We start from the raw sequence: 16,515 nt of genomic DNA on the forward strand, positions 1-16,515 counted from the left end.
GGGTGGCGGTTTTTATTTAACAGTATATAACAGTGGGAATCAATTCATTTTCAAAGTGAAGAGGATGTTGATTTTTCCTTCTTGTTACTTTCCAAAAATGTTGCATTCCAGGAAGCTGCATGTTAGGGTTTTTCCAATGTGGGTTTCAAGTTCCCCCCCAAAAGATTCTTAATCCTGCTTACCGGGCTTCTTAATCGACTGAAGTTTAGAGTGATGAATGGAACAGGCCACCCAGAGCCACTTTTATTTGACCTGGGAGGTTTCACTGCTCAGTGTTTGCCTGCTAGTCAGCATGGTCCCTGGGAAGTGAGTGCTGCAGGCTTTAGCCCCTGGAGGAGACATCAGTTTGGTTTTCAGATTTCAGACCAGGGCTAGTCTTGAATACCAAAATCTCCTGTGATTCTTACTTATCAGGCTCTAAAAGGTTTTCTTGGCTTATGACCATTTCTTCCTTCAATATCTTCTACAGTGTTAATAGTAACTTTTATTTTGTTTCCAAAGTTTTCTATTTTCTAGGGTTGGTTGTGGGGGGGGGGGGTGTTGGTGACTAGCTTGAATTTGTAAGCTAGTCTCTAGTTTATATATGTCATCATTTGGACCAAATTGATTAATGCTGACATATGTTCATGAAAGTTAGTTCTTGAGACTGTAATATTGGGTTCTTTTTAAAATCAAATCAGCATATGTTTTATTAGAATATTTATAAAACAATCATATGGGTGCTTATGCAATGGTAAGAGAAGGCAAATATGTGTCACTGCAGCTAATTTTGCAGTAGAAGTTCATTGATGGGCCATTTTTTAATAGCCACATTTGTGTAATCAAAGGATTAGCTTGAATGATCACCATCAAATATTAAAAATTATCTACAAAGTATTAAATTTGAAGTTACAGGTTTTGTGTTACTACTTAACTTCCAAACAGTGGTCCTGTTGGCTGCTATATTTAAGTTCCCTTTCATCCTGATGTTCCTATGTGTTCTTTTCAGCAAAATCAGGAGAGAGAAATAGGAGGGAAAAGGTGAACCCATTATTTGGGAGAAGTGAGCGTATATTAAAGTTGATGTTGTTAACAACTGTATCTCTCAACCTAGCACGTGCTGTGTGCTGTTCGCTGCTCGCTTCCCTTGCCCTCATCTTTCTTTGGCATCTGCTGAGCTCGTTGGCCTCCACTTGCCCCGTGTTCAGACTCTGTCCTCACCTGCCTTACTTGACACTGCGCTCTTTTAGACTTCTGTGTCTGTAACTGTTCCTTTTCTGATTCTTTAGAAAGCAGCACTGATCATTTCTTGATGCTGGTATTGAACTCTGTTACTGTGGTGGCAAATTCTACTGATAGAACTTCTGACATTAAACTTGTCAATCCATCCTTGGGTTTCTGGAGTAGACCCTGTCCCATGTGAAGCAGTGTGTGTGTGGGTGTGTGTGTGTGTGCGCGTGCATGCACACACACACATGTGCATACACGTGCGTGTGATTTGCTAATACATGTCTTTCCTTAGCAGTGTTTTCAGCCATACTTTTAAATGAGGGTGGCCCATGATTTTCCTTTCTCATCATGTCTTTGTAAAGCCTTACTAGCAAGATTATCAGGATCCTAATCACCTCGGAACTGTGTTAGGAAGCTTTACTTCTTTGTCTAATCTCTGAAGTAAGTTCAATAAAGTTGAGATTCCATGTTCGTTAAGGGGTTGTTGAAACTTACATGTGAAACTAAGCCTACTGCCTTTTCTGACAAATTGTATGTGGGAGTTTACTATGCGTTTTGTCAGAGTGTTTGACACTGTCGTAATAAAAGAATATAATAACAATTTTTAAAAATATTTTTGTAAATGTTATCGTTATTTTTAATTTAAGAGAGAGAGAGCAAGCAGGGGAGAGGGGCAGAGGGAGAGAGACGGAAAAACCCAAGTAGGCTCCACACTCAGTGTGGATCCCAATGTGGGGCTCGATCCCACCATGACCTGAGCCAAAATTAAGACTCAGATGCTCAACCTATTGAACCACCCAGGTGCCCCTTAAAAGATTTTTCAAAATGAGGGACTATGCATGTACTTGCAGACAAAGGGAAGGGGCCTGATAACACGGGAGATATTAGAGGAGAAAAGAGGTGATTTAGAGAAGGGACCAAAGAGGAGGGAAGAGTTGGCATGAGCAGAGGAAGGGGTACTGATCTTGGCACAGAGGAGAGGGCACCAGCCTCTGATCTTACGGCGAAGCGGGGAGGAGAGGTGTCTGAGACAGGCGCATTTTCAGTTAGAGACAGGTTGATGCATTAGCTTTCTCCCCAGGAGTTCATGGTGTTGTATCAGATAGAAGTCAGGTGACATGCAAAGTTGAGAGAGCCAGACCTGGAGGGATGCCCAGGAAAATCAAAAAAGAAGAGAATGTGCAGATTATCCAACTTTTATCTAATGTTAACCATAAAAATGTACTGTTTCAAGGGGGCAGCTCTTTGGAAATTGAAATAAAGGAAAGGGAACAATTTTGATGGAACTATATGTTGTTAGCTTGCTTTTCCATATCTGCATCCCTCCTTCTATTATTGGAGGACATTTCAGGAAGTAGTGTAGCCCTTCCTGTTGCCCAGCATAGGAGCCAAAACCTGAAGTATGTCTCTTCACCCTGGTCCCTGTTGGCCACACCCTTCCTGTTTGTCTAACTGAAAAGAGAGATTAATGCATGGGAGGTGATTTTCTTCTGATGTCTTTTCATGTCCTCTCTCCCCACATGTGGCTCACATTTTCCACTCCTCTAACAGAAAGGTCAGCCCGTGGCCCTCTCTTCTTGACTCATGCGACCTACTTGTTGTCACCACCTTGAGTACAACACGTGTGTGCTCAGCTCTGGCAGCTGTGAGCTTTGGTCCATAGAGCCTGGGAGGGGCACTCGAGAGCCTGGAACTCCAGTCCTGGCAGGTCTCCTCATCAGGTTCCTCTCTGTGTGATGAAGCTGTTGTATTAAAACAGCTCTACGTGCACTTCCGGGTCGTAGCCATGCTCCGCCATGTCTCTGGGGTCATTCTTCATAGAGGACATTCTCCATAGTTCACCTGAACCTATCATCTTTCTCCAAGACCTGGCCTTATCCCTTGAGGCCTTTGTGCCACTCTACATTGTTTTCTGCTTAATTCCGTGTTGGAAGGATTTTGTTATCTTCAGCTGGTTGCCTTCCAGTTAGGTATCAGGCCCCTAGGACACCCCCACCATTGTTCCTCCTGCATTTTGATAACCAGCATTCATACAACCACTACCTAAAGTGCCTGGTGGTACTTTTAAAAATCTAGCATTCCTGCCCCCATTCTCTACTCTTTCCTGCCCACCAGTGGCCCATTCACATTCCTAAGATGCCTGCTTTGATGTGTCAAGTACTTGCCTGAGGACTTTTCAAAGCCTCTCTATCACAGATGAAGCCATGTCTGAACTTGTTGACCTGTGAGCTATATTTAAATATGCCTCTCAGTTAACCATCCCAGTAGTTTCTTGAATTACCATTGCTTTTTCCTTTCCCTCTTCTCTTTTTTCCCCTCTTTCCTTTCATTTTTAATTCTTTTCCTCTTGAAATCACTTACTGATTCTTGCTCGTCCATTCCACACAGTGATCATTGCCTCACGCATTCAGAGTCCTGTGCCGTGTGCCGCAGGCACCCAGGTGAGCTTTGCAGACATAAGAGCCTTCGGCTCTGTCTCCCAGGAACGGAGAACTGATGGGCAAGCAGGTGGGCAGCACCGATTCTGGCCCTGGGGGCACCGTGGCATCCCACGTAGCTCTGCTCCTCTAGAACGTGTCTGCACCGTCAATATGTGGTCAGATCTCTCCTTTCTCTTACCGAGAATCCCAGTCTCCACTCCTTTCTATGTGTGAGTACTTCTTGTAACATTACAAATGCCTATAAAGTCCTTGCATTCATAGATACTCTGCTTAAAGAAGATACTAGTGCTTGCCCCCTAACTGGATTGTGAGCTTCTGGAACAGACCGTTCATCAACAAGTTTTTATAGCTCCAGGGCCTTGTACATACTTTGCTATAATTTTTTTTTTTTTTAATGATTTGGCTGTAAAATGAATACATTGAAATAAACTTCTTAAAAGGATCAAGATGCACATTACAATTTCAAAACCCAAAGACAGGCCTCTCTAGAACTCAACCCTGGTTTCCTTTATGCAGTGTAGAACTTCTGGTTTATGGCCTTTTCCCCAATAACTGATAGTAGAAAATTGCTGTATTTATCAGGCGGAGCCATTTCTTGAAAATAATCCGTCCCAATCACATCAACAAAGACCTGTGTATGGGACATATTATGGGATGTGGGCATATTTCCATATTATATCTGTTTTGTAACTTTGTTGATGTGGCATCTGTCATGTGCCTGTTTAGTCAGTGTGATATCACTGAGAATAGTAATCCAAGAAAAAATGACGTGGCTAAGTGTCAGGAATAATGATAAGGTGAGACACAACTAGAGGGCAACTCACTGAGCGTTTTTTTTTTTTTTTTTTTTTGGTATCAGAAATGTGCCCATAAAAGTTGCAAAAATGGCTCCTGAAGCAGCATTCTGTCCCTCTTCCGAGCTGTCGTGTTACAATAATCAGACTCTAGGCTGGAGGCCATGTCATAGGACTTAACAGTCTTGTGAAAAACCTGTCTCTAAAGAGTGGCTATTTCCTGATTTCCCTTAGGGAAAAAAAAAATGCCAATGAGAACTAGAAGTAACTAGATTTCACATCTAGAAAGTGCTGAATGTATTTAACATGCCTGGTCGTGGGGCCAGGATGGAAACCCAAAGTGCTGGGACACGAAGCGTCCACTTTGAAGGAAGGCAGATGGTGCGCCTGGGTTTGTCCTGGGTCCGAAGGAGGGCTTTGCGATTTCCTCAAGTCTTCAGTTCTTGCCAGGAAGGACACCCAGGAAGTGCTTTTGTTTGCGTTCAGTTTTCCCTGGGTGAAGCGCGTGAATGCTGTGTGGTTTTCCGCCCAGCCCAGTGCCCAAAGGGAAATGCACATCTGGCTTATAAATCACACCCAAGCGCTGATGCTGTTTTACACAAGCTCGGTGTGGACTGTGTCACATTCTGATGGGAACCGCCAGTGGCCCCTGAACGATTGCGTCAGGGGGCCCTCCAAGCTTCTCTGCAATGTCATGTTTGCTACCTGATGTGCACCTTTTGTGGTCCCCGGAGGAAAGATCATTCATTTTTATCTTTTTATTTATTTATTTTTCCTGTTTAGAAATTGGCCCCTGGTTACGGGAGTTCAGAGCGAAGAATGCTGTGGATTTCTCGCAGTTAACATTTGACCCAGGACAGAAAGAACTTGTTGTAGGAGCAAGGTGAGAGATCTTACGTTTTGCCACCGCAGATAATTTTGGATTTCGTTTTCCATCTGTGCAGTTACACGTGAGCTTCTCTGCTGTAGCTCACGAGTGCTAAGTAACGCTTCTTCTGAGAAGGAAATACGGCATAAGGGGCTGTTGACTATGCTACTAATAATAAGATGATGACTGCTTTGCACGGCAGCATTTATTGGGTGCTCCCCGTGTGCCAGGAACTGTTCTCACATGAATTCATCTACTTTTTTTCCTGTGAAAGCTGAGAGGTAGGTATTGTCAACGTCCCTGTGTTAAAGATGAGGGGATTGAGTCTGGTCATATTTATGATGTCTAATAAAAGCTGGACCCAGATGTCAGACCCAGGCATTTTGACTCCAGAAACCATGTTCGTAACTTGTCGGTACATTCTTCAGAAAATTCTGGAGTCGAGATTTGGATGTCCATTCCAATGTGACCTTGACTAGACAATTTTCTCGTCAATTGAGAATTCAAGGAAACCGTTACATTTCCCCTCTTCAGGTGCACAAACTCCTGGATCCAGGTCAATATTCGACGTTGCAGTCTGATGACGAGGCTACCAGAACACAATCAGAACAGATCTTTGAGTCGTTTCCCTCAAATTTACCAGTGCTTCTTTAGAGAACAGACAGAATCCTTCCGTTCAAATAATTTATCCTGCATGTATTTTGAGGGTAATTTCTAAAACATACCTATACATACCTATCTCTTAGGAAAAATATTAACTTTGAAGAAAGAAGCCATTGGTAGATTTGGACTCTCTCTGGAACTCAAGGAAACCACTTTGGGCACTGGAGTGATGTATCAGATTTACTAGATTATAAAACATACCTTTCATAGCAAGAGAGAGGATGTGCAGTTTCCATGTATACATGAGTGAAGCTAAATCTGGTTTTATACTCTAGATAAACACTGAACCGTTTCTAGAACCGTTCCTTTTGCTCTCAGATCTTAAGGCAACCTTGTGCACCACCCAGCCCTTGAAGACATTGAGATGTGCGGGCATAACTTTACATGGGGACACGGAGATTGGCTTAGCTCCTAGCACTGAACATGTCACCGGCATGCCTTTTGATATTTTTGAGCGGACAGTGAGTACGGATTGGTTGGCCTTATTTGGTGTACTTTTAGTTCCTTCAGCACATTGGGAATCCATGGGGGACTTCCGATGCCGACTTCCATCAAGCGTATTCACTGGGAGCCTGGATCGTATGTCGCAAGGGTTGTTAATTGGCCCTCTGGCCTCCAGGTTTTGTCCTCTTTCTTCATACCCTGGCCAACATCATCTTTTTAAAAGGCCCCCCTTCGGTAGTCCCCATTGGGTAAATGCTGGCACCTTGGGTGTTGCCCAACACACCCTCTGCCCTGTGGTCCCACATCCCTCATGGACTCCGCTCTTTTTCATTCTCTCGTGGTCCAGGCATGTGGAGTTATTTAAATTGCCCACAACTGTAAAATGTTCTCTTTCCTGCCCCGGGGAGTTGGTGACAAACTCCTTTGCTTTTCTGGAACATCTGAGCTACCCACCCACCCCAGCTTTACTTGGTGAACTCAGACGCGTCGTGAGGAGATCCGGCTCCAGGGTCCTCCCCTGGGCCCGAGCGCCTCCAGCCCCTGCGCTGCGTGGTCCTGTTAGCACACCTGTCATCTGCCTTCATTTCTTCCCTTACCGCGTGACTTTTTGTCAGGTGTCACCCCCCCCCCCACCCCAGCACACGACCAAATACTGACTTACCGGATGGTGGAGGATGTGCCTGTCTTCTCTTTCCTTCCCTAGAATGTGGCACAGTTTCTCCTTTGGCAGAAGCTCAAACACATGTGTGGATGGAACATATCTGCTCCGAGGATTTGGTTTGTAAATGTCCTCCTCTGCATCCGGGAGGACCCTCCGGGGAAGATGGGTTGGGTTCAAAGCAGATTTGTTCCAAGGACACAAGAGAGTGGCACAGCTAACCCTTAGGGGAAGTGAGCTCTCGCCCTTAGCCAGAGGGGAAGGCGATGCCTGCCAGGCGGCACCAGGTACAAATACCTCCGTCGGTACCGCTGGGTCTCGGATGCTCCATTCGACCCTGAAGAACTTTGGTAAAGGAGACGGGGAAGAGTCTCCGCTGTTTCTGGTGCCGCATGAGTGGGACGGCACGGCACACGGGCACACGCATCGCAGGCGTTTGGCTTTTGGCCAGTGACATGGGTTCTCCTCCTGGATGTGATGAGCCACCGAGCAAATTGGCATTGGGAAGAGCTAGCTTGTGGTCCTGCCCTGGTGGGAGACAGCGCCTGGGAATCGTCCCCAGGGAAGCCTGTCCCCAGAGGTAGCCTTCCCAGGGTCCCTCAACGTCTGCTGCCATCTCCTGTCACCACATCCCAGCCCAGCCACGCCGGGATCAGACTAGCCACCGAGTCAACCTGGCGCACGGTACGGCGTGGCCACCAGGAGCAAAAGGACCAGTAGACTTCAGCACATCCAAGTCCAGGAGGCACAGTTGAATTTGGATTTCAGATAAGCGACCCCAGGAACACGGGCTGTATTCTCCGTCCTAGAGCAGCACCCTGGGTGCCAGAGACATTGGATAAACAAGCCAAGAAAGAAGGAAAGACATAGAATGGACTTGCTCAGCTACGTGATCTTGGAGCCAGCGTTAGAAATCTAATTTTCTCATGTTTAGAATCGATATAATTATTCCTACCCCTGTCAGCTGTTGCCAGGATTAAATAAAATAATCCATGAAAAGCGATTGTCACAGCACCAGGCACGCAGTAAGCATGCAGCGGGACGGTGACTGCGGAAGTCTCCGGGTTTCGGCATATGTGCGCGTGTGCGCTTCAGGCAGACATCGCTGAGCGAGGAGAATAGGAATTTTACTAGGAAACTTGGGTGGTGGGATTAGGCTCAGAAAGCTTGAGAGGGAGTGTGAGCCAGCTATAACATTTTAAAAATAACCCAGCCCTCAGCTTCCTGCTTGGGAGGGCTTGACAGAGCAAAAGAAGTTTAGAGAGCAGGTGCATATTTAGGACATTTGTAATGGTTTAAATATGAGTGGTGGAAAAAAAATACAGTGATAGGCTTTCTGTTTTCTTAGAGTTAGCACTCAGCATTATAAAGCCATTTACTGGGTGGTTTCACTTTATGTCAGTGATGCTTTATGTTCCTGAAATTGAATTCAGTTAAAGATTCTTTGTTGCTCATCACAAAAAGGAAGTTCATCGTGCTGCAAAGAGAAAACCTCTCTTGAAGCGATTTGTGGTTATGTGGTACCAGAAGGTGCCTGCATTCTTGAATTCGTGGAACTTCTGGAAAGATCGCTGAATTTATTATTTCCAAGATGCACGTTATCTTTTATGCTATTTTGAAAGCATTGGCATTCGTATCCTGTTTTACCCAAGGCTCTTTAAAAATTAAAATAATATTTGTGTTTTCAAAGATGAGGCTGAGGCATTTGCATTTCAGAAGATGTGGAAAATGCAGTTAAAGCATAAAGAAAGAAACACAGTTTCAGAAATAATCACAGTTAAACTTTTCAATTATTTCCCCACGCTATTTGATTTCTATTTCCTTATACGATTGGGGTAATATTTTATGAACGGTTTATATACATCTTTGTCTAAAAACCTACAAAAAGCCATTCTCATGATATTTTATATATAAGAAGAAAAACTCCAAAGTGAAGAAATATGTCCTGGTGTAGATTTTGTATAGGTGAAGTAAAAAATATTGGTACTTTATTGGTACTAGTAACAGTTCACAAAGTTGATACAAGTGTAAGTTTTGTGGCAGATAGGATTGTAAAACTAGATGTAAGAAGATGATCATACTTTTATTCTCCAAATCAATCTGCCTGTCTTTAGTGTTTCGGGTTCACTGGAAGGACTACAGGTGATTCTGTGCTAAATTCAAATGTTATTCCCAACGGCCGCTAACTTGGCTCGCATACAATGCAGTGTTCGATTACAAACAGATAATAATCAGGGCATCTGCAAATTAGCCATATTCTTATGAAGCATAAAGCCATAGAATCATAACGGAAAGAGTGTCTGGCCAAAGAGAATGTGAGTTTCCTTCCATTCTTTTTGTGTGTTTCTTGGTCTTTCAGTGGATGTCTGATCACCTTACTGTTCTCTAACCAGCTTCAGTGTAATAGAAGTGTATAAATTGAAAGGCAGAGTCTATAACCTATGATGTTTTAGTAAAAACACTCACCCGTAAAATTTCACATGAGCACCTTTGAGTGAGGGAGGCCCAGCCCTCTGCTGGTGATGGAGGTGGTGGGACTGAAGCCCATAGACCCAACGCTTGGGTCAGGTAGCAATCAAATTTGATGACAAATACAATTCATGACCTTGGAAATTTCAGATTTTTCTTTCTGTTTTCTTAGAGTTAGCACACAGCATTGTAAAGCCATTTGCTGGGTGGTTTCACTTTTCATTTTAATTTTATTTCTATTGAATATTTAAATTTAAATTTAAATTTTATTTTAATAAAATAATTTTAATTCTATTGAAGTTACATTACAAAATGAGAACGTTATGGAGATATCAAGAGGAAGGGTAAATGGGAATGCACAAGCCTTCTTGCCCCGGACTTGGGGACCAGCCCCGAGTCTTGCGCCTTGCACGGAGCCCTTTGCTTTGCCATTACAGTCAGTGAACCGTCTCCACAGAGGGGAAGATATTTCCGTATGCATGTTTCTATAACGGGTACTGTAGCTTTCTAATCAGCATGTTTATTACCGAAAACAAAAACTAAAACTAAGACCTTCGGGCTTCCAAGGCATAGCTTGACCTTCATTCATCACAGTCACAAAAACTAGTCTTGAAAAATTCTAGTGTGTTATTTTCAAGCATTGTTTTGCCCCTGGTTTGAATCTGCAAAAATAAAGATAAAAAGGAAAGATGAACTTGCTTTTGTTATGGTGGCGCGGAATTTGCTTTAAGTATTCAAAGCATATGTTCCCATAAGATCACAATTGAATGCACGGGCAGATTTCTATTTAATTAGAAGAAGTTCCTCCTTTCAAAATGATTTTGTTGCTGGATCTGAACAAAGAGCTGCATTTTAGATTCACATAAAATCATTTTTTTTTAAATTGAACCAGTGTTATTCACTCCTTTTTTTTTTTTTTTTGGTGGTGGTTATTCATCATTGCTATTTTTATTTTAAAGTTTTACCTTAGAATTAATCTCTTGGGGGGCGCCTGGGTGGCGCAGTCGGTTAAGCGTCCGACTTCAGCCAGGTCACGATCTCGCGGTCCGTGAGTTCGAGCCCCGCGTCGGGCTCTGGGCTAATGGCTCGGAGCCTGGAGCTGGTTTCCAATTCTGTGTCTCCCTCTCTCTCTGCCCCTCCCCCGTTCATGCTCTGTCTCTCTCTGTCCCAAAAATAAATAAACGTTGAAAAAAAAAATTAAAAAAAAAAAAAAAAAAGAATTAATCTCTTGGAAGCAATATATGATTAAAAGGAAAAATGGAGATTTTTTATAAGATGGGCAATTCTGCTTCCAGTAGCCACAACTTCTGTTTTCCAAAGGATACATTGTAGTCAAGTATAGACAATTGAAGGTAACTTCTGTGAGTGGAATCAAGTCAGCAGTTAGGAGTGAATCCAAAAGCAATAGACCCCCATAGTGCAAAGAATCCCAGGGTAGCAATGATGTTTACATTGTATTTATATTAATTATGATTTAGGAAAAACAGCTGGTGATGAAAAAAAAAAAGGATGGTGCTTTTCATTCCTGCTCGTGGTCTGGAATTTTTTATTCAGCTCTTAGTTTATCGTTTAAATATTTTCTCTTCTCTATCATTTTCCTTCTCAGTGTTGGCACTCGATTTATAGATGTGCGTTTCTCTTAGGATTCTCTTTGCCTATCTTCCTCCTTCTCATACCTATTAATCTTCTAATAGGGTCCATTTGGTTAATTAACCTGATCTGTGTTAAAAAGTCCCACTCCTTTTCTGCTGGCTTTGTTACCTTTTGTCCAGTATTTGCCAGACATCAGCGTACCTAAGTACCCCGGGGGCGGGGGTGTGTTCATTCAAAGTGAAGTTTCCTCTGTCCCCTGTTCCCAGCTCTGCTGATTCAGTGAGCTGGAAAGGGTCCAGGAGTGTGAGCTTTTAACAAACAGGTGGTCTACAGAAACTCTTGGGGGAAAGACTTCTGCACACTGTGTTCCTTTTGCTGTTGTAAAAAACAGAATAATCTCTACACTTTCCTTCTCTGCTGGAACTGGTGAGCAGATAAGTCTAGCGGCATAGTTATTTATTTAGTTATAAAGTCCTTTTTTTCCCAAAATGCATGAATGAGTCAACAAAGCAGTGTAATAAAAATTAATCAGCCTCTTTACTTTGGGTGTATAGGTGTGCTATACGGTGTTGGAGCGTTGAGAGCTTTGCTCCCAGCCAGTCCCACATAGGGTCCATCAGAGTTTATTAGTTCACTTAGTTACCTTTCATGACTCTTCATTCATCAAATATTTATGGAACCTACTTTATGCCAGGAAGTATCTAAGGCACTGGGGAAACAAAGATGAAGCCTAGTCTCTACCTGACGAAGACTTCGTAGCCTGGCACAAACCTAGTGCCCGGTTGGCAAGCTGAGGCTCCATCGTTGGTCTCCTGTTTTTGTAAATAAAGTTTTCCTGGGGCACAGCCACACCCATTCAGTTGCATATTTCCTAGGGCTGCTTTTGAACTTTACCTACAGAGATGAGTTGTATCAACTGAGACCATCCATGAAGGCAAAGCATTTGCTGTCTGGCCCTTAAAGACAAGTTTGCTGACTCTTGACCTAACAGTTGTGGGGGGAACACAAGCAATTAAATTCTCCCAGGGAAGCCTGGGTAAAGGGCTGTAGAAACCCTAAGAAAAAAGAAACATGACGGTTTTGGGGGGTGAACATGGTGCATGGAGAAGGTGCTTTTTCAAGTGAGCCTTGGAGACGCATTACGAGTCTGGCAGATGGAAGAGTCTTCTTGCCAGAAAGACCATACCTCGGGGAAAGTCCGAGATCCCGATGAGGCTAAGAAGAGCTAAGCTTGACTGGACCAGTTGGTGACCAGTTGGCTGAGAGGGGGAGTTATTGCAGGTGAAGCAGGAACTTTAGGTGGGGTCAGATTGTGGAACAGAGTGGACTTAATCTTCCAGACGAGTGATTCCAATTCTGGCCGTCATGAGAGTTGCCTAAGAGGCCTCACAAGAGCACAGATGCCCAGGCCTCTCCAGCTCATCAGCGTTAGACTTTATGGAAGTAACGTTGGAATCTTTGCTTTAATCAAGTTTCTGATGATCTCCTGGCCTGACAAATTTGAGAGCTTCTGCTAAAGGCATTAGGAGCTTGGGAGATTTTCAGTCTGCCTATTTATACGCTCAGATTTGCATTGAAGAAGATATTTCTTCCATATTGTGTGCAGAGTCTGCTCGAATTTGAACAATTTGGAGATAGGAACAGCACTTGGGGGCTGTGGATCAGGTGACAGTAGAAAGAACTTACACTTAGGCAGTGATGGTGGAAATGGGGAGGAGAGATTTGAGACCTATTTCAGAGCTGAGTTTGACAGTGATTGATGGTGACCCCAGATGGAAAGGTAGAGGGCAAGAGTCAAAGGGGAGATTTAGAGCAAGACTCGGGAGCGTGGCTTGCCGTGATGGCCGTAGCTAGCCCTGAGCATGTGGGGACTGAGCTGCAATTCTTTGATTATTTGAAGATCCATGAAAACAAAACTGAAACAAACACAAAACAGCTCGGCTTTTGCTAACTCTGAAGCTAACCCAGAAAAAGAATTGTATATGGGGATCACTTGAGGAGTGGACATTCCTAAGAAAACAGGGTTAAAGGAATCCTACGATAGGTCACTTGGTATTTTTTCAAATGAAATATGATCTCTATTAACTGAAAAAAGGAGGGAACAAGTCAAATACCCAGCGGACCCCACAAAAGCAGAAGTTGTGAGTTAAATCTGGAGCAGTAAAAGTCATCGTCTGTAATCCTCAAAGCAAGTAATATTTAGAGCATAATAAAATTTAAATTATCGGTGTGATTATTAACAATATTGACTAATAACTATGACCCTAGATGTGCCTATGGGAAAAGGTTTTTCTGGTTTTATATCGCTGCAGTTTGCTAACAGCATTGGTCTTAATCACTGCACCCCACTCAGAATTCATCTTTGTGATTTTATTTTGCTCACAAAAAACAAGAAGCTCTCCATCTATTTCTGTGCCTTTCAATCTTGGTATCTAAACATACAAGAGTGCTATTAAAATGATTTATTCCTGGTTCTGATGTGTTCTTTTGGAACATTTTTAATAACCAAGACTTTCGAAAGGTTTGAAATAACTTTTTGGGGATAAGGAATGGGATAATAGAAGCCGATATAATTTTGGGGGAGTTTGTACTGGGCACATATGGTAATACCAACAATAATAAAATCAAAATTATCTTAAAATTTTCATAGCCCAAAGTACATATAGTCATGGTTAAAAAAAATTTTTTTTTTCAACGTTTTATTTATTTTTGGGACAGAGAGAGACAGAGCATGAACGGGGGAGGGGCAGAGAGAGAGGGAGACACAGAATCCGAAACAGGCTCCAGGCTCTGAGCCATCAGCCCAGAGCCTGACGCGGGGCTCGAACTCCCGGACCGCGAGATCGTGACCTGGCTGAAGTCGGACGCTTAACCGACTGCGCCACCCAGGCACCCCTATAGTCATGATTTTAGAGGAGGGTAGCAAAGATTTTGACTGAAGAGGTAGCTTATAAGCATGACTGTATTATTCACAAACTATGATCTAAATGTGATCCAACTAAATAGTTATCTATTTGCAATAGTTTGGTAATTCAAAAAATTAATTAAATGCCCCAAAACTTGTGGATAAAACATATGAAAGAGATATGGTTGGAATGGTTATAACCGCAGAAAAAACAAAGGCTCCTGGAATCCGTTTGGAGTCAACCAGCATCATGAAAATCTCTGGGACAGCAATTACAGAATTGGTTCCAGGATGAAATTAAATCTTCAGATGCTTCGACGTTACTGATATGATTGATACATTAAATACTGACATTAAGATCATTAAAATAATTTTTTATAGAAACATCTTGTGCCTTAAAGGCTACAGGTGTTACTTTTCCTTAGTTTCAAAATCAGAAACTTACATTTTAATATTCAAATCTGTCAGTGCAGTGGAAAATGTGGGTGTGATGGAGGGCGTGGCTATTTCAAGCTCTGTGCAGTCGCCTATTGATGACGGGGGAGTCCTGCAGCAAAGAGAAATCGGGTAGGAAGAAGCTGACCCAGGTACAGGTGAGACTGGCCTTTCAGTTGACGTCAGCTCTCAGATTTACTCAAATGGTGATAGCTGCTCCACAGCGTGTGTTTTGTGTTCAGATGGTTTCATGATCGACCACGGTCTGAACTTCTGTTAAACAGAAAGAGAAGTCACTACCCCCATTGTTCAAAACACATTTGATAGATTAGCTTGCTGTTCTGTCTCCATTTTCCTTTCGTGCCAAATGCGTATCTGTCTGTCTTAATTATTTGGCCTTCTCCTCCTCCGTTATGAGCAAGCCTCTAACTTCCGTGTTCAATAAGAACCTGGAGTTTTCTTCTTTGATTTTATAGCTATATTCATCAGAGACCAATTGAGTTATTCTAAGAGAATGTCATTTTAAAACACCTGTGTCTTTCATAATTAATGGAGGTCAGAGTTAAGTTTTATAGTGTCTCTAGATAAAATGAGTCATTTAGTTAATATGCTCATGATGGCTCAACCTTTTCTTTAATGCTGGCTGAATTTTATTACTTTACATGAAGACACAAATGAACTTCGTCTATTACGGCCCGCACTGCTCCCTCAGAGGATATGTTGTTGTGCTTAGTGATTTGTTGCTAATAGGCCACTGGGGGATATGATAGGACGCGGGAATGGGTTATGCAATCCTACAATCAATAAGAAATCAACTCCAGTGAGGAGGGAGAAAACGCGTTCAGATGTCTAGTGGGGAAACTGTCAAGTTGTGTCTGCCAAATGTAATGGCTTTGTGATTTGAATTATTCAGTCTGTTGGATCTATGTATCCCTCATACATTATTACTCCTAAAAGTAATACGGTTATTACATGTGAATGAGCAATGTCAAATTTTATTCCAAGACATTTGAAAAAAAAAAAAAAAAGGAGATCCATACCGAGGGAAGAAAAACGCATACTTTCATTTACTATCATCGTAAAACTGAACCTTTCCAGCGTGGTAAATTCTTGCTTGGTACTTCTGGAATGAGGGGGGCGGGGAATGGAAGTACAGACTAGTTCTCCTAAGCTGTACCACTGATGCATTCTAAAAAATTCTAATCCCTTAACCTGTTGCACCACTGCCTTTGTCCCTGTAGAATGGTGATATTCCTTATTACTACCTATTTACATCTCCCAGGGTGTTATGATGATGAATGAGACCACTTAAATGCTTTGGGTTGCTCAGAGCTTTGCCCTCCTAGAGAAACTGACCCGATATGAAACATTTGGTTAGCATTCCCTGTTGGCTGGATGCCAGAATCATTACCCCTTCATGTTGGAAAGGTTGGTAGCCTTTCTCGTGAACCTCACATATATTGTTTTCCCTCCTCGGTGTGCTCACGAGTGCAAGATAAAGTGGTTGCCCCTTCTGGAATGCCCCGGAGAACAGCCACTTACAGAGGACCATAGATCTTGCTTTAGTGTGTGAGTGGCCCAACATCTGGGAATATCAATTTTTTATTCCCTTTAGAAGATTTTCTTTCTTTTTGTAATCTTTAGCTTCATAGGTCGCTGACCCAAACTGTGATGGATCAAGCTGTCTTGGGAGATTTCGGGTCCCTCTTGTTGCTAGCTGTGTTGGAATTTGTCCAGTAGCAAAAATGGACTTCAAGCTATACTTGGAGCCGAATAGTTTGAGGAAAGGCATTTGAGAATCATAGAATCCACACTGTGTTTTGTCAGATTCTCAAGTTCCAGGGAGGTGATTGGGGAATTCCACAAATGTTTCATTTATATTTCATTTCTTAAAAACATTTTTAAAATCGTTGAAAATCATGATAGAGAAAGTGAATACTGAGATGTGTCATATTATATATTTCTAATATGGAAAGGTCCAAGAAGGCATTAAGTTGCCCACCTGGATTTTGTGTAGATCACAGTCATGTATTCAA

At 42.6% G+C, this 16,515-nt stretch overlaps 1 protein-coding gene across 3 annotated transcripts in view; it reads left to right on the plus strand.

Annotated features, from left to right (window-relative positions):
- The window catches only part of SEMA5A (semaphorin 5A), a 476,129-nt gene that overhangs the window by 209,949 nt on the left and 249,665 nt on the right, over positions 1 to 16,515 (plus strand). For all 3 annotated transcript variants that reach the window (XM_047864782.1, XM_047864783.1, XM_047864784.1), the window contains exon 4: positions 5,228 to 5,327. In XM_047864782.1, coding sequence (XP_047720738.1) covers positions 5,228 to 5,327 — 100 coding nt within the window. The remainder of the gene's footprint in view (positions 1 to 5,227; positions 5,328 to 16,515) is intronic.

The sequence above is a fragment of the Prionailurus viverrinus genome, chromosome A1 (genome assembly GCF_022837055.1).
Source record: "Prionailurus viverrinus isolate Anna chromosome A1, UM_Priviv_1.0, whole genome shotgun sequence".
NCBI lineage: Eukaryota > Metazoa > Chordata > Mammalia > Carnivora > Felidae > Prionailurus > Prionailurus viverrinus.